Source organism: Papaver somniferum, chromosome 5 (genome assembly GCF_003573695.1).
Source record: "Papaver somniferum cultivar HN1 chromosome 5, ASM357369v1, whole genome shotgun sequence".
NCBI classification, from domain to species: domain Eukaryota; kingdom Viridiplantae; phylum Streptophyta; class Magnoliopsida; order Ranunculales; family Papaveraceae; genus Papaver; species Papaver somniferum.
This window is the reverse complement of record NC_039362.1, coordinates 69,961,893-69,979,785: the sequence shown is the minus strand read 5'-3', so window position 1 is coordinate 69,979,785 and position 17,893 is coordinate 69,961,893. Positions and strand designations below refer to the sequence as shown.

The 17,893-nt window shown below is 39.3% G+C and overlaps 2 protein-coding genes across 2 annotated transcripts; one reads left to right on the top strand and one right to left on the bottom strand.

The window, feature by feature from the left end:
- The first annotated feature begins 11,903 nt into the window (after positions 1 to 11,903).
- Positions 11,904 to 13,263, top strand: LOC113277506 (protein BIG GRAIN 1-like E). The gene has a single exon (XM_026526586.1). The coding sequence runs from the start codon at positions 12,109 to 12,111 to the stop codon at positions 13,123 to 13,125; it is 1,017 nt and encodes a 338-aa protein (XP_026382371.1). The 5' UTR covers positions 11,904 to 12,108; the 3' UTR covers positions 13,126 to 13,263.
- An 832-nt stretch (positions 13,264 to 14,095) lies between these two features.
- On the bottom strand, positions 14,096 to 14,599 carry LOC113279153. The gene has a single exon (XM_026527858.1). It carries the CDS (start codon positions 14,597 to 14,599, stop codon positions 14,096 to 14,098), a length of 504 nt encoding a protein of 167 aa, XP_026383643.1.
- Positions 14,600 to 17,893: the final 3,294 nt, after the last annotated feature.

Here is a 17,893-nt window from a genome sequence, read left to right as displayed (position 1 = left end):
ATTGTTCACGGCGGAGAAGGAAAGAACAAAATTTATAAGTTGTTACCTAATATCATAAAGTCCCCAGTTGGTTCTTTGGTGAGTTCTCAGTATTTCCCTTGTTGTGACTTTTTCTCGCCCGCATTATTAGGATCATGAAACCAATGTTGTTATTCCGTTGCAGAATTTTACTCCATCAAGTATCGGCGGTCTTCGGTTTTCTGCTACTGAGCAAACAATTCCTGATTTGAGCGATGAAGAAGAAGCCATAAGTATTTCTTCGCATATTCAATTATGATGCTTTATAGATAAAATGTTTATTGTTGAGGATGTATCCAGGAGGATGTCGTCATGGAGACAGAGAGTGCTGATACCCGGCCATCCTCTGAGAATAGAGACGAAAGCACTTCCAAACATTCGGAGCCGAATAGAAGTAATGAGCCTTTTGTCGTTAACACGGACAATCCCAATTACTTGAATACTTCGGAGACCCCCCAAGTAAGTACATATCCTGTATCCTATTCATAGAAGTATGAAAGTGCTGATTTATGAATGAATGAGAATCCATGTGTATACACGAAAGACTTAGTCAAAATTCGTCGTCAGAAAATTCAGAACTCAGTTTTTTTAGCAAAAACGCCGTAAAACCTTCACCTGGAGTCGGATTTTCATGATATGCATATGCATATTCAAGCCCGGAAAATTTCCAAGCTTTTTTAAAGAAGATTTTTAAGTTTTGATCACGTTCAGGTCCTGAAAAAGGCGAAACAATAAACTCCCAGGAGACTTTCAGAACTTTTTCAGATGGTATGTTGCTCAATATTTTGACCACATCTCCTTGCTTTTTCATCGGATTGTCATGAAATTTTGACACTCTGTAGAGTACATCCATACTAAGAGAATGGTATATAACCCATCCTCAGTTTCCTTGTATATTTATCCCAGTTCGTCTTTTAGTACAGAGCAGAGTACAGTTTTTTCAGACGAGGTTACCGTAAAATGTATTTTCATGACTTTCATGCTATTTGATCGTGTCTTGGGTGTATAATGATGAAATTTGTTGGTGTTGCATTGCTTATATACTGTATTTTATAATTTCACTTGGTTTCATGCTTAAATGACTCCAACCTCATGTAATCTTCGTATTAGGTGTCAAATACCGAAGTTGAGGATATTGAAACCAATGAGGATAACTCTAACTGCCCTGGAGTAATTGATGAAGAAAAAACCATCCCTGCACTTCAAGGCCATGAGAAGGTTGTCACTGAAGTTATGGAAACCCAGATTGTTGCTGCTTCAGTGATAGAAGAAACCGAAACACCAGTAGTGAATACTGAAGAAACTGTTGCCCCGATTGTAGAAGCTGCTCCAGTAATTGAGAACCTTATAGTGGTGCATGAATATCCAAGTGAAGGAGTTTCTTTTGATCCTCCATTTGATGCTTCACTCCCGTATCATGAACTAGTTGGTGGATTCAGCATTCCCATTGGATATGCAGGCTTGTACGAGAAAATATGGAAGAAGTTTGGTCATCTAATTGTTTACAGGGATCCTGGACGTGCTTATCCTTTAACAATGCAAGTAGGTATTATCCTGCGTGTCGTAAGTGATATATGCACTAGGGCCAGAAATACTGTGACTCCAGATATACTCTTTGATTGGGAGTTTAACTTGGAGAATTCAGAAAGACTTGGCTTCAATGTGAAGTGGCTTCGTAAGCAAATGAACGCTATCAAGGACTCATGTGAGAACAACATACCCTTTCACAATGATGCTGTGATGGAGAAAGAAGACAAGATTGCCAGACTGGCTGAAGAGTTGAACAAGGAGAAGGTGGCTTTGCAGGTCTTGAAGGATGCAGAGGAGCGAAAATCCTTTTTTGTTGATTTTCTTTGATTTCCATTTCATAATCTCTTGAACTCCTGAACTTCTGAGAGATGTGAGGTTTTTATTTGGGTTTTGATATTATCTGGTTTTGGATTGGTAGATGGTTAAGGATTTTCTTTTGGATTTGATAGAGATTTTCTTTTAAGAAATATGAACTGAATTTTGATAAATTGCTGAATTCAAATACTGATTGCAAGTATTGCAAACGTTTTGGAGGAATTGAAATACAATGAAAGAAAATCCTAAATGCCAAATCCAGACGCCATGAATGCTCAAACGCCCAGTACCTCAAATTCCTAATAATTTCAGACGAACGCCTTAAGCCAATTCTCATGAATTACTGGCAGGGTTCTTCCCTGTGTTGATTAATTTGTAGTATCCTCCGGTTATGGATTTAGCAACCATAAATGGTCCTTCCCAATTGGAGTTTCTTGCAGAGTGAAGACTGCATTGAACTACTTTGAGAACCAGGTCTCCTTCATGAAATTTGTTAGGTTTGGTCGACCGCGCCTTGAATATCTTTTGTTGATTCGGAATTCCTCGTGTGATGAGATTCCGTGGTTGTGTCACATATGGACACTCGTGCAGAAAGGAGTATCCTTCGTAATGTCTGTCATGCTTAGCCACATCCTCCGCAATGAATATTTTGATTGGATGATCAACTTGAAGAGATTCTGGACCCAACCATTGGGTGAAATATTGTTGTGGCGAGATTATCCACTCATAGCATTTTGCAATTGCTAAATTTTTTTAGGAGTGAAGCCCTTGGACCAAATAAGCATATTTGAAAACTGACGATATGGGCGCATGAGAAGGAATAAGACTTGCCTGAGTGCGAAATCTCTTGACGAAAGCGTTTGGATGTTCCTCAGGCTTTTGTGTGAGTTCTATCAAGGATTTGACCTCCTCCAGATACTCGAATGGTGAGATATCTTCTTTTTCTTCCTCCGAGTAAGAGGTTTCTTCAGCAGAGAGATGTGTAATTGAAGGTGTCAGTGTCACCTTCCCATCATGAATCCATGTGCGTCCAAGAATCATATCATATCCTGGATCTTCTCGGATTATGTAAAACTTGGTCTCAGTGCAGACCAATTTTTCTTTGACTTTGAGGATGACGTTGCCATACGCATCTCTGGAAACTCCTTCGTCATCTCTGATTTCCATGGGGGCATGAGTAGCTTCCTGTCGAGTAATGCCAGCGGCTCTGAGATTTTTCGAAGGGATGATGTTGACGGCAGTGCCGACATCAACAAATGCTCTCTTGAACTCGTTTCCTTTGATGTGAACTGTGGTGAGCAATCCCCAGTCATATATTTCTTTGTCCGTTGCTGGAGGCTCAGTGAGTGTCTCTTGAATCAAAAAACGCTTGCCTGACACGATGTGGTTTAATGTAGCAAACATGTCTTTCCTTTGAACTTTTGATAAGTATAGCAATTCGCAGACATGCTCAATTAAGGATTGAACTGCTTCTTTGACGGGAGGTTCATAGATAGTAAAGGTTCTGACTGGAAGGGGGTTTCTGTGTACTCCTTCAGTCCCCAAGTTGAGTTCTCCCGATTCGACCTTTTCTGTAAATATGTGCTTCAAAGTTTTACAATCACTTGTAGGATGGCTGACAAATCTATGAAAGCGACAATACCGAGGATTTTCCATGGCCTCTTCAGTTGGTTCCTTCTTGACATACGACAACTTCATTGCACCATCTTGAATCCAAGCATCCAGCAATTCGATAACTTCTTCAATGGAGCAAGGGAAATCAGGTGCTTCTGGATCTTCCGTGTGTTGAGGAGGAGCTTGCACGTTATCCTTCTTTTGCGCCTTTAAAGGGGTCGAGGAAATATGCTTACGCTGTGGTTCAGCTTTCCGTTTGATCCCTTCCGCGACAACATTTGTGGAAGGTTGAAGGTTGTATTGTTTGTTGATTAAACGTCTACTTCTGCCTCTAGCCTCTCATGGTTCTTCAGCTTTTGCAGCCTTAATCCTTTCTAATAGAGCAGGTGCAGTGGTTGCCGACCTCTTGGCTGCTTCATGGAGTTCTGAGAAAGTATGAAACCTGAGATTCTCCAATAAAGCTCTGTAGACTGGAATCATTCCGTTGATGCATAAGTCCACAAGTTGTTGCTCCGTGACATTTGGATCATGGCAATCCAACGCTTGAACTCTGAACCTTTTCACATAATCGTTAGGATGTTCGTTGTTCTTTTGAAACATCCTTCCGAGATCAGAGAGGGTAATTTGCTCTGAAACGAAGAAATACTTCCTATAGAAAGCATTAACCATTTCTCCCCAACTGTTGATAGTTCCTGGTGCGATGTTGTTGTACTAGGTGTATGCTCTGCCTTTCAAGGATTTTGAAAATTCTTTGAGGCGAACAACATGGTTATGCTCATGTTCACCCAAATCTTTCAGGAACCGAGAAACATGTTCCCGAGCATTGTCGGTTCCGTCGTACAAAGTAAAGGTTGGAGAGATATAACCTTTTGGAAGAGGAATCCTTTGCGTAGCAGAAGGGTATGGAGGCTGGTGACGATGTACATGTGGGGTCTTGTCTTTTCCACGGTTCTCCAGAAGGCGTTCCAAATCTTCCCGAGCGATGAAGTTTGATGACTCCTTCGGTGAATCGTCCGCAGCTTTGCAGACTTCATCATCATCTACTGTGTGAATCGGAATTACCTCAGGATAAGCGTCTGAGGATTTTTCCTTCTCTTTTCCTTTTCCTTGGGTCTTCCCTGACATTGTATCAGTGAGAGCCTTCAGTTGATTAAATAGCTCCTTCTGTGTTGTAGCCATATCTGTTTGATTCTTTGCAAGAGTCTCTTGCACTTTGATTGGATCAACAATGGTAGGTGGTGGATTTCCTCTGACTTCCTCAGGGTGTCGGCCGAAAAAAGGATGACCCTCCGCGTTGACGTGAGGAGGAGTAACATCACCACCGTCAGTGTTAGAGGCCGGAATCGTTCCCGGGATATCCTCGTTGTCGTTGTTGTTGTTGTTGCTAGTGCTAGCTCCGTTTGCGTTGGAACTTGTGACTAACCCAGACCTAAGACCAGCCATCTTGTGGAGTTGTGAGATTGAAACCGAGAGAATGATCACCCACTGTGGTCGCCAATCTGTAGATGGGGCTAAACGATTTGCTGGTTTTTACGGAATTAAGGAGACGACCGTACGGAGGAGACTCCTTGAACCGAGTGAAATGTTCAACCTCATATAGATGCACTGCAAGAAGGGAGTGTTTTGAATTCGAGAGATCAATCTGTAGTACTCCGGCCTAAACCAAGACAATGGCCGTTCCGGAGTAAATTCGGTCACAAGAGAGGATGGGTCGATCTGTAGGAGGGAAGCTGAGAAATGTGTGGAATCAATGGTAATCAAAGATTGTAGGTGTGTTATGTATTCTGAATAAGATAAGTTCTGAATGATTGAATCTCTGTTGAGAGTGATTACTCAGATGTTGAGTTGTTAATCTCGTGTTGTCTGTTTGACGTAAGATTCTTGTATATTCAATCATGATTCAGAGACTTATTTATATTGCTGGAATTGTAGACACCATGATCCCATAAAGTGTGACAGTTGATGGAATCAAAGAGTGGGGAAATGGAAATCGTGTTTGAAACCAGTTGCTCATCGTGCGGAGACTTGGTCGATTTTCGATCCACTACTTTGTTAACTCCTTCAACTGATTGCACGACTTGCTCACATTCCATCGTGTGTATGAACACACGTGCCGTAGATGATAGACACTTTTTTGTGTCTAAGTTGTCCTCAATTTTCTATATTGTTAGCACTCAATTTTGTACTAATTTTGGTATTTTATGTGTTTGTAGGCATTTTTGGGAAACAAACATTTTTGGAAAAATCGGCTCGAAAAGTTGTCTACAGCACCCCCTGAGGACATTTGCTATGCGGACTCTCACTTTGGTTAAGGGGCACCTCAATTACTAAGGGGCACCCTAATTACTATTTACACCCCAGGGGCACCAACTGCTATTCACACCCCCATCTCTGTTAGGGGGAGGTCGTCCCCTTCATTTGAGTTTTCAGTTTGGCGGGAAACTATGTGCATCAATGGCAGAATTTAGGGTTCGCGTTTTGGGCAGAATTGAAGGAGACTCAATGGATGAAATTTCATGGGAAGACCTGTTTAGGCTTAACAGGCATGGTATGATCGACGTTCTGAGTTATAATTGGCTGGAGATTCAGATTGAAGAAGTCAGGGATTTGCGTATTTTTCTTTTAAAAACCCGATTATCCCTGTTTTGGATTTGGAGGAGTTTTAAGGAGATTCAACGACTGAAGTTGATTAGGTTTGTTCCTCTGAGTGTAACAGACGTCGTACAGTCGTTCAGTTCAGCTAGATTTGACTGGAGAATTTGTTAGAAGTAAAACAGGGCAGTCATACACGGTGGCTTTATTCTCGGGATTTTGGTGATATTTTTGGGTAGCTGGCATGTGGATAGGCAGTGTTTTGCTCCGACTGATATGAGGATCAACGAGTATGGCGTGTGTAAGCCTCCAATATACGCATGCATTGAAGAAAAAGGAATAAAAATATAATCCGGAGCTGGCAGAGTTAATGAGGATTATTCGGATTAATGATCGAAGATTTTTGATGTTGTCCAGTATATATGGGCTGCTGGGATGTTGTAGAGGGGGATGGAGAGTTTGGGAGAGGAATAGAGCACCACAGAGTCGAAAAATCAAGCTGCAGAAACTCCAATTCTGCTGCTGCAAAGCTGAAGAACATGAAGAACAGACTTACCAGGACAGCCGTTTTCCAATAGTGACAACGACACTTAGCCGTGGGTCGTATAGCTACAGTGGTTGCGACACATAGAAGCTACAACGTCAGTAACAGTTTATTGTTGTATCTGTCACAATTATAATTGTTACAAAGGCCCTGTTTTATACCTTTTCTCCTTGCAAACACCTTTTTAAGCAATGAAATGAGTGTGTTTTCACCATGCGGAGCTAGACCCCATCACTGGGACAACGGATGAATCAACTTTTCATGATTATGGTAAATGAATTAATTCTTTTATTGACTTTTCCATAGATTTAATTGTTTTATGATTTCTATTATTATTTGTTATTTTGTTAGATGCCGCATGCTTAGTTCTAAATATTTTAGATGCGTCATGCTTTTAACTTACAAATAATATTTTACGAAATCTATTTTTGGCAAAGAACTAGAGTCACAACTTATTTTGTTTGAGCTATATTGTCTAGAGTTAATGACTGAACCATAAAAATATGAAAAGTAGTGGAATCCCGCGTCTCAGCGTCTCTTCATCTTGTGACAAATTGTGTATATATATTTTTCCATATTTTCTTTATTAAGTATTAAAACAAATTCTCAAGAAATCTGAGTGAACGAATCATCTTATTACAACATCATTGAAAAATACCATCAGTAGACCGCCAGACCAAAACCCTATTTAATATCCCCCTATGTGACACGATTGACGTCTCGTGGTTAATTAGTCAGTTGTTGACTTCATGACTTTATGGGACGATGAGTCCATGTATTTGCTGAGTTGAACATGATCTTGCAAAATTGTCATGAGACTCATGAATTGAACGTGCCTGTTGAGACAGATGTATGATTCATAAGTAAACGTTGATAGTTAAGGTGAGCAAGTATTGCTCATTCGATGAATTGTTGAATATTGATAGTTGAACCAATATTCCTTGGTTTGAGCAAATATTGCTCATCTGAGCAAATGTTGCTCATTTGATGAATTATTGGTAGCGTGACCAAGATAAAATATTAATTTAACATACTGGTAATTGAACCGAGCATAATTAATAAAAATACTGATCATGAGATCGTCGTAAAGTTATTGGTGTTTGTATATGGAATTATGATCCTTGGACTCAGAAACCCTAATTCGATCAATTGATGACCAATTGATGGTTTATTTGAAAATTAAGCATGGAATGAAGGAGGGACCGGCTACATGGGATCATGTATCGGCCATGTAGCTCCCATATGCTCGAGTGAGCAAATACCAAGGTCTCTTGAAGAGCTGGTGATTTGTTGATGAAAGAATGATTAAATGCTGGTTGAATCATTTATTAGAAAAATGCTCGTCTGAGCCTTAAGTGATAAAACCTAATTAATTATGAAGAGGTGAGGGACCGACCAAGGGGTCATGAAACCGTCCCTGGATGGTCACGGGATCGAATGACGATCACTCTATGAAAATTCCAAAATTATTTGGAGGAGTTTTGGACCTAATACGTGCAATGAGGTCAAATCATGAAAATACGTGGGACCGGCTCCTTGCGAGCCAAAGAGACAACCTTGGTCGGTCAAGGTAACATGCTCACGTCGTCAAAACGTTTGTGTCTCAGTCCTGATAATTTTGATATTTTCTGGCGTGCGTTTGAGCAACCATTTGAGAAAATATGACAAAATCAGGGTTTTGCTGAAACTGAGGAAACTTCATGAAATGAAGGAAAATAATTATAAAATGAAGGAATGATGAGGCGTGGGACCGCTGAGGCCAAGGCATGGTCGGCCGGCCAGTGACCACGGTCCCATGGTGTATTTTCCTAATTTTATATTATTTTTCATGATTTTATGAAAATATCATGAAATCAAGGAGTTTGTTGAAATTAAGGAGTTTCCTTGAAGTGAAGGAGTTTCCATGGGATCAAGGAAACAAATAATATTAAAATAATAAAATAAGGGCGTGTGGGACCGGCTTTGAGCATGGTCGGCCGGTTGGGGCCCGGTCCCGTGCATTTCCCTAATTTTATGTAACTTTTGTGTATTATTTCCATGATTTGAAAGAATTTTCATAATTTGAGAGAAATACCATGGAATCAAGGAAACTTAAAATAATAATAATAAAATAAAGAGACGTGTGGGACCGGCTAGGGCATGGACAGCCGGCTGGGGAATGGTCCCCACGAGTTTTCCTAATTTTATATTATATTTTTCATGGTTTTATGAAAATACCATGAGATTAAGGAGTTTTCATGAGATTAGGAAAATATTAATAAAATAATAAGGAACCATGAGGTGTGGGGCCGGCCGAGATCAAGGCATGGCCGGTTGGCCAATAAACACGGCCCCACGACATTTTTCCCAATTTTATATTATTTCCTTGGTGCGAAGGAAACACCATGAAACTGAGGAGTTTCCTCAAAACGAAGGATATTTGTTCAAATGAAAGGATATTCATAAGATCAATGAAAATAACAAAAATATGATAAAATATAAAACTGGCATGGGACTGGCCACGGCATGGCCGGCCGGCCAGTGGGCCCAGTCCCCCAGCACCTTGGTCAATATTTTATTATTTATTATTTTCTTTCCTATTTTGCATAGGTTCATCGTTTCGTCGTATTTTGAAATACTCGTTCGTGCGTTCAGGTGATTGTTAGTGCATCATCGTCGAGTACACTTGCACCTTTTGAGTCGGGACTTACTCGAAGGTAACTCAGGCGCCCGTATGTTGAATATTTATTACTAACCCATGGAATTCTGCTGGAAGAACCATAGATTGAGGTAACGAAATATTACGAAAATATTTGAATATTTTCAAAAATTCAGTGGATGAATCCAAGAATTTAGAAATAATTAATTGATGGCTCTATACTAGTACTATCGTCTAGGAGCATTAATTATTCTGAGCACATGAGCTGGTTGAAGCGTCATATCCTTTATATAGTCAGGGAAAACTATTGTTTGTATCCTGAAGACGTTATTGCTCTATACTAGCAGTCAGGCTGTCTAAGAGCCGTCCAATCTCGTGATTCTATATAGAAGTAATTACTGAAGTGTTCAGTATTCATGAGATATGTCGTTTCCTAGCCGAGAGACTACATATCTGCATGTACTCTGAGAGACAGTATTCTCAGTCAGAGATTCGATCAGAGACCCGTGTCTCGATACTCGCGTCTGATTGCTGGATCAGAAGTTCGTATAATTATGGGTTTACGATTTTATCCTTTGTCGAAAATCCACCATCTACACTTTTTCACTCAGGAAGTGTTGATTTTGGTCTTTTTAACCAATTTTGTGTTTTTTTTTTGATTTAGTACAACTGGGCTTTCTCTGCTGAGCAAACCCAGCCAGCTAGACCAGTCCCACTGCTGATCCAATCCCCATATCCTAACAACATGATTCTAGACGGAGAAAATAGGGGATCCCATCTCAGTCGGAAACATATCTTATGTTTTTTTTTATGCTGCTTTCCAGAATGCTACAAAAAAATTTGCTTATGGAATTGTTCAAACTGATAATTCAAGTTGCATTCTTGACTTTTCGGGAGGCACAAGATGGTGTTCAAGTTCAGAAGAAGCAGAGTCCAGAGCCTGTAGAGAAGCTGTCAAGTGGATGCAAGGATTCGGAGATGAAGGAATAGTTTTCCTCAATGACAACAAAAATGTAATTAGCAGTATGAAGAAGAACAATTTTGCGGTTGATTGGAGGTCCAAAGCAGTTCTGCAGCAAGCCTTAGATTATAACAAGTTTCTTCCTAGTTCTTCTTTCGTTTTTATTAAAAGGAAATGTAATTTTGTTGCGGATAAGTTAGCTAGAATCCTAAATAGACACAAGGATCTGTATATTAATTCCAGGTACCCGGATAAGTCTAGAAAGGATGCTTGGATTCTTAGACTCCGTAATCTAAACAATGTACCTTTAGCTTCTTAGTTTTTATAAAATGTCCGTTTATCAAAAAAAAAAAAAAAAATCTCAGTCGGAAACATGGGAAATAGGGAAATCACCACTTTTCCAGTGGGAAACCCTTACCTATATAGACGAAAAGGAGTGTGTTATCGGTTGTACTCGACACTAGAATACATTGAAGATTGTAATTATAGCTTCCCTTTCCACTAAGCCTACTTTGAAATGTTGATTAAATACTAATGATCAAATTAATCATTTTTTTTCCAACACCTCATTAACAACCAAAACGCATTCGTTACTAGTCATTACAGTATTGCAGTTTACTTTGCTGACAGTGGGAAAGAGATGGAAGAAGATGTAGTCAACCTATAAATCAGGTGCCCAACAAAATGCAATAACAAGTTTTTCCAGTAAAGAGAAAAAAAGGACATTGCAAGTTCTTCAATCATCTTACTTCTATTCTCGTGGACTCATATGGGAATATGTGGTATATTTTTTTTTTCTTTTGAATGGCTGGTGTAGCTAATGGCCTAGTAGCAAAACTAGGCTTTCTAGTTGAAGAGGAATGTAGAGCTTTAAATGTATCTCAAGTCAAGTCTCATGATATATGCAACCAGGGAAATCCCCATCAAATCTCACAGCAGTAAAACTTTTGCTTGAGAAAGATTTAACTTTCTCTTGAAACCTACAGTATATGGCACTCATATTGGTCCTACTACACATCCAAAACACGGTGTGTGGTGTGTCCACTTAGACCAAACACAAAGTGATGGGATATTACTCTTTCAAGCTACAGAATCAATTAACTAAACCCAAAAATATCTTCAAAGATAAAGTGAAAAAGTAGTTGTTGTTTTCCTTTATAATTATCTCAAAATTTCACATGTACAAAGTTCCTATAATACATTCTGATCGCGAAGATACACTTAATCTACAAGAACTGAATCATCATTTTGTTGAAACTCCAACAATAATGGAATAAGCCTAATAATATATTTGCAAGCCAGCTCTCATATATTAACGCCATTCGTGGTAGTTAGTCTTCAAGGCCCATAATTACGAGCCTAGATTAATTGTTGGCCATGGTCGTGGAAACTGTGGGGTTCATACATTGAGCAAGCTAACCAACTCCCTAGTTACAGGATCCCTCCACCCATACACATGCACACACTTGTGCTAAACATAGAATCCAAGGAGACAGTTTAAAAAGTTCTTATATACTTTGCTCAACATCCACAAAACACATGATCTTTCTTTCTCTTATTTAGTTTATAACTTTTTTGACAGTAAGAAAGGATGATAAACTGTCTCCTCCTCCACTTTCTCACCCTCTCTGTCTCAAACTATAAAAAGAATCAAAAGATAAAATGATTTCAAATCAAGTGGGGATCTCCCTCACTCCACAAATTTAAAAAGACTACTCAAAACTCTCCAAACATACATCACTATAAGTGTATGCATTTCACTGTGATCTCTTACTACATATATATCTCAATATCTTGTACAAACCCTTCCATATCCCTCCTTCTAACTCTTCTCATAAATCGAGATTACCCGAGTAAGAATTTCGATAGCCATCAAGCATTCTCAGTTCCATCTCCATGACAGGAGTTTCAGAAGCCACTCTGGAGAGGCTCTACAAAAAATCGACCCACCGAAGAAAAGACTCCGGTGAACTCGATGTCTTTGATGCAACAATGTACTTTTATGGAGGCATTGAAACTAGTATTGGCAATGGTGGTTGTGCAAATATTACGACCGCTACTCGTACTACTCTTCCTCATAAGACGATGAGAGAGGAGCTAAAACAAGATCCAGGAGGAAGAAGGGTGAGCTTAGATATGAATATAAGCATGGCGAGGAATACAAATACTACACAATTACCTGATCCTACCCTGGAGAATAGTACTCGTAGAGTTAGCTCAAAACAAACTAAAGAGAAGAAATATAAACAACCCATGTCTCCTGGTGGTAGACTAGCTAGCTTTTTGAATTCTCTTTTCAATCAAAATTCTTCGAGGAATAAGAAGAAATCTCAGTCAGTTAAAGATTATCCCAATGATCGTCAAGAGGAGACTAGTGTTGAAGGGATGCGAAGAAGAAGTAGTGTCAGTCATTTTGGAAGTGTTTGGACGTCAGACTCAAAGTCGCTGCATTCATCTTCGAGCTCAGGTTTTCGAACACCGCCTCATGCCAAAAATGCAACAAAAACCCATGCCACAGATGTTAGAAGAAATTCGGATTACAAACAAGTATCTTCATTTGACAGAAAGGTGGTAAGCAATAATGGTATTGCTATGGGTTCGTCAAAAGATGCAATACTGGAAACTGAGAAGAGAAAGAATATGGATTTAGCATGGTTGGATGAAAAGTTGAAACTCATTGATGGGTTATCAGAGAATAATTATAAAAGGAACAGTACTGTTAATCCGTGTAACGGGTTGTTCAAGAAAGACAAAATTTGGATTGACGATGAATATGATGGAGAGAGTGATTCAAGTTCTGATTTGTTTGAGTTACAGAACTATGATATAGGAGGCCTTTACTCAAATGGTTTACCTGTTTATGAAACTACAAACGTTGATAGTATTAAGAGAGGACCACCAATTACAAATTAATGGTCATCCTAATTTTTAACATATACTTCTCTGTTTGTGTTTGTAATTTCCGATTTCTAGTGATTGATATATTCTTTCCTTACTGTTGTAAATGTAAAGAATGTCGAGGAAATTTCATTGTGTATTAAAGAGTTTCTGAATCCCTTAATCCTTTTTGCTCTTACTCTTCTTTTTCGGTTTACATTACAAGTCTCTCGGGAACTAACAGGGGTGCGCATCGGGTCGGGTTGGTCCGGATGAGTTTGCCTCCGGCGATGTTGTATGTCGAGATCAAGCATTTTTCACCCACGCCTCACTTATTTCATGGGGTTGGTTAGGTTGTAGAAAATTTTCACATGCAAAATTTCAAGCATTTTTCACTCACCCCGGGCCCGGGTAAAATCAGATGCGTCCCACCCGACCCATTATTTAGTCGGGTCAAGTCGGGCTGTTATGGGTGCAAACGTTTTTCCGTTCAGATAACTGATTCTCAACCTTGGTGACCAATCATCTGCTGAAGAGACTTGGAACCTAATGATAGTAACTAAAGCTAGCACTACCGGATCGTTTGGTATGATTGAAATTAAGGAAATCATTTTCCACTAAAAAAGGGTAATTTAAATGAGTAAACAAATGCATCATAACTCCGTGCGGACAATGCTATTGGAATCTATCATTTTTTTTTTTTGAGAAAAAAAGGGATATATTAAAAAGAAAAGAACTGTACAAGGTATTTACAGGAAGCAATAAGTGCTTCAAATCCCAGAAAAAAACTCAAAACCAGATGATTATCTCATCAACATAATTTCCTCCCACTGAAACAAAATTTGATTCATAGAGCAACTTCTAAAGATATCAGTGTTTGAGCTCCACAAGTGTAAGTCTTGCTGCACCGCCACAATCAACTCCTCTTTAGTTTTTGCCTTCCACCATGATATATGTTACTCCTTTCCAGCCACAACTCCCAGCACACTGTGAATGGGATTAAGTGTCAAACTATCTTTAATTTCTTCGGAACTCCCTGTAGATTCCAGCTCTGCAAACATCTCGTTAATTCAGCATGCAAAACCCACTTCATCTGCACAGCACTTATGAAGAAATCCCATATTGTCTTTGCCCAGCTGCAATGCAAGAAAAGATGATCTTGCGTTTCAACCTGTCTATCACAGAAAAGACATAATAAAGAGTTCACTGTCACACCCCTGTGATGTAACATCCACCTTGTTGGAACAGCCTTATGCATAGCAGCCCACATAAGAAACGTCACCTTCGGTGGAGCATATTTACTAACTGCAACATCTGCCAACTCCCAGTCTTCCTCCGGTTCAATCAGCTTGTTGTATAACGCCTTCGCTGTGTACTCGCCTTCAATAATATCTTCCTCATCCTGACTTAAATTGACGTTCCTTAAATCATGTTTGATCTCCAAAAGGTCAATACGTTTAGCAGCATTAAGCTCTCTAACGAACTCAAAATTCCAAACCCTAGTTTTCATATTTGCCACTGTTTCAAATTTTTGTTTGCTTAACATGTAAAGCGTAGGGTATTTATCCTTAAACGCCCGTTTCTCGTTCCACAAGTCATGCCAAAATCTGGTTCTCTTCCCATTCTTTATTTGGAACGAAACTGCCTCATGGAAATCTGCATTGGTTGTGAGAATTCCGTACCAAAGACTTCGCCCCCTTGGTTCCTTTCTCTGCAAGGGAACTAAACAAGCCTCATCCGAACCTGTTTTTTCATTCACTATCTTTCTCCACAACGCAGTCGTCTCCTTCACATATCTCCCATGCCACTTTGCTAATAACGATCTATTAATCTTCCTTCAGCTTCTTACTCCTAATCATACTTTTCTTTTAGGTTTGCAAATATTTTCATAAGCTACCCAACTCACCTTTCTACTCCCTTCCTATTCACCCCATAAGAATTTACGCATGATACTGTTCAATTACTTTTCCACCGAAACTGGCAGATGATAAACAGAAACAAAATAAACTGCAATGCTCTCAAGAGAAATTTTGATTAAAGTTACTCTACCTACTTTGTTGAGAAATCTTCTCTTCCACGGTGTAAGTTTTTTCTTCATTCTTTCAATCACAACATCCCAAATAGCCGCATTCCTATTACCAACACCAACATGCATCCCTAGATATGTGATAGGAAGCGTCTCCCTTTTGCAGCCTAATTCCAAAGCCAGATCTTCAACCAACTCATATGCTCCTATACTTGTCATCGAGCTCTTCTCCAAGTTTAATTTTAAACCTGTCAAAACCTCAAAAATCAACAAAATAAGAAGTAGTGTTCTAACCTCCATCCTTGTAGAGTTAATCATAATAATGGTATCATCCGCAAACTGCAAATTTGATATTACTGTTCCACCTTCCACCACCTGAAAACCCCCAATCCTGTTATCCGCCACCGCTTCATTGAGTAGCAAAGAGAGAACTTCTACCACCAGTAAGAATAAAAAAGGGGACAATGGGTCTCCCTGTCGAATCTCTTTTGAAGGCCTTATCAAATTTGTTGCTTCACCATTCACCAAAATAGAAAATTGTGAACCTGTTACACACCACTCGATCCATTTAATCCACTTTGAGCCAAATCCATTTTTCTTCAAAATACTGAAAAGAGAAGGCCAATTGACGTTGTCAAAAGCCTTTTCCATATCGATCTTGCATAGAATCCCCGGTTTCTTCTTCCTTAATCTACTATCAATGCACTCGTTTGCTATAAGAATTCCGTCAAGAATTTGCTTGTTCTTCATGAAAGCACCTTGCGCACTAGATATCAGACTAGGCATAACAAGCTTGATTCTCTCCGCTAGAAGCTTTGAAATAATCTTATAGAAACTGCTTATTAGACTAAGCGGTTTAAAGTCCTTGACTGTAGCCGAATCTTCCTTCTTTGGGATTAATCTCATGAAAGCCACATTCAACCTCCAATCCAACTTTTCCTTACCATGAAATTCATTCACTTCCGCCATCACCTCTACTTTTAGAAAACTCCAGCAAGCTTTGTAGAATTCTAAAGTATACCCATCTGGCCCTGGTGCTTTGTTATTACCACAACCCTTTATTTCCTTCCACACCTCATCTTCCTCAAAAGGACGCTCCAACCACGCCTGTTGAGTTGCATCAATGGTCTTAAACTGCAAATTACTAAAAGTAGGAGAAACTGGATTCCTAGTTGTGAACAGATCAGTGTAGTAGTTCTGAATTTCATTCTTTATCACCTCCTGATTAAATACATCAACCCATGCCGCCTCCAACTTAGTTATACAATTCCTACGCCATTTAACATTTGCAATTCTATGGAAATATCTAGTATTTTTGTCCCCCTCTCGAAATCCTTGCACCTTTGCTCTTTGATAAGTCATCCTTGCCCTTGTCACTTTAACAGAATTAAGTTTGCTCAGTAAGTTTACCCTCTCCTCCAATTGATTGTCACTAAGTCTAGCTACCTCTTCTGCCAAGTTTAGCACTCCAATCTTCTCAGTTAAAACACTCTCTTCTTTCTTCACATTCCCAAACACCTCCCTGCTCCATGGCTTGATAAAAAACTTCAAGTTTTGAAGCTTGCGAAACAACACATAATCAGGCCTGCCCTCAAAAGTCATAACTTTCCACCAAATTTCCACTTGCTTAACAAAATCCGGATGATGTAGCCAGTGATTTTCTATCTTAAAACTTGAGAAATTCTTAAGTTCTGGGTTTAACTCCAACAAAAGAGGGTTGTTATCCGAGATTGTTCTCACTAACACCGTTTTTGTTGAAGTAGAGAATTTAGCATCAAAAACTGAGCACACCAAAAACCTGTCTAACCTGCACAGTAACGGTATGTCATGCTTATTACTCCAAGTGTAAGCACCACCACCGAGTGGTAAATCAACCAGTTCCTGCTCCAGAATGAACTCATTAAGAAATTTCATATTCCGAGTATCACCTCCAGCTCTGTTCCTCTCCGTGTCACTTCTAACAGCGTTTACATCTCCAATAAAACACCAAGGTTCAGTTGACCATAGTCTGATTTCTGCCAAATCTTTCCAGAAAGCTTCACGCATGTTGTACTCACATGGTGAGTAAACATTAGTGTGTATAAATTTGAATCCGTTACTGCGGAACCTGAATAAACAAGAAATTGAATTAATCCCCATTCTTCTATCTAACAGCTCCACCACCGAGTTATCCAAATCGTAAGCATTCCCCCACTGTTCCCTGAGGTGCCTTGAGAGGGGATGAAAACCCAATCAAATTCATTATCAAACCATAGCTGTCTGACAAACCATCTAGACAAAACTACTGCTTCTTCTGTATTTCCCTCAACAAATTTGAGTGACAAATGTTTTCAAGCAGCTTACGAGAAAACCGAGACAACCCCATCTTGCGGGCTTACACTACTAAGATCTTCTCCAATGGAATGTGTGTGAAGAAAAAAGTGAGTGTGAATTCATTCACACTCTTTAATGAGTGTATATTTCACATTTTAACCTCTACCCTTGATTTAATTTAGGGATTTATGTAACGAGGGCCGTGATTCTAAACATGGAGGGTAATGGGGTCATCAGTTAAATAATCAACCAATCAGAAGAATATGTGAAATATACACTAGTTAAAGGAGTGTGAACAGATTTGGACTCGAAAAAAGTCTTCATCCACATAGGATACACTATCATATTTATAAAAAATTATCTCCAACCCATTGATGTGAGGATGATGTGGCAAAAAAATAATTAGACATCCTCTAAGTGAACCTCTAGTTTTAGACATTCACTTAAAGGATGTATTCCCGTCCT

Excerpts from the sequence above, each read along its gene's own strand:
- LOC113279153 (XM_026527858.1), bottom strand. The coding sequence starts at position 14,599 with ATGAAAACTAGGGTTTGGAATTTTGAGTTCGTTAGAGAGCTTAATGCT.
- LOC113277506 (XM_026526586.1), top strand. The coding sequence starts at position 12,109 with ATGACAGGAGTTTCAGAAGCCACTCTGGAGAGGCTCTACAAAAAATCG.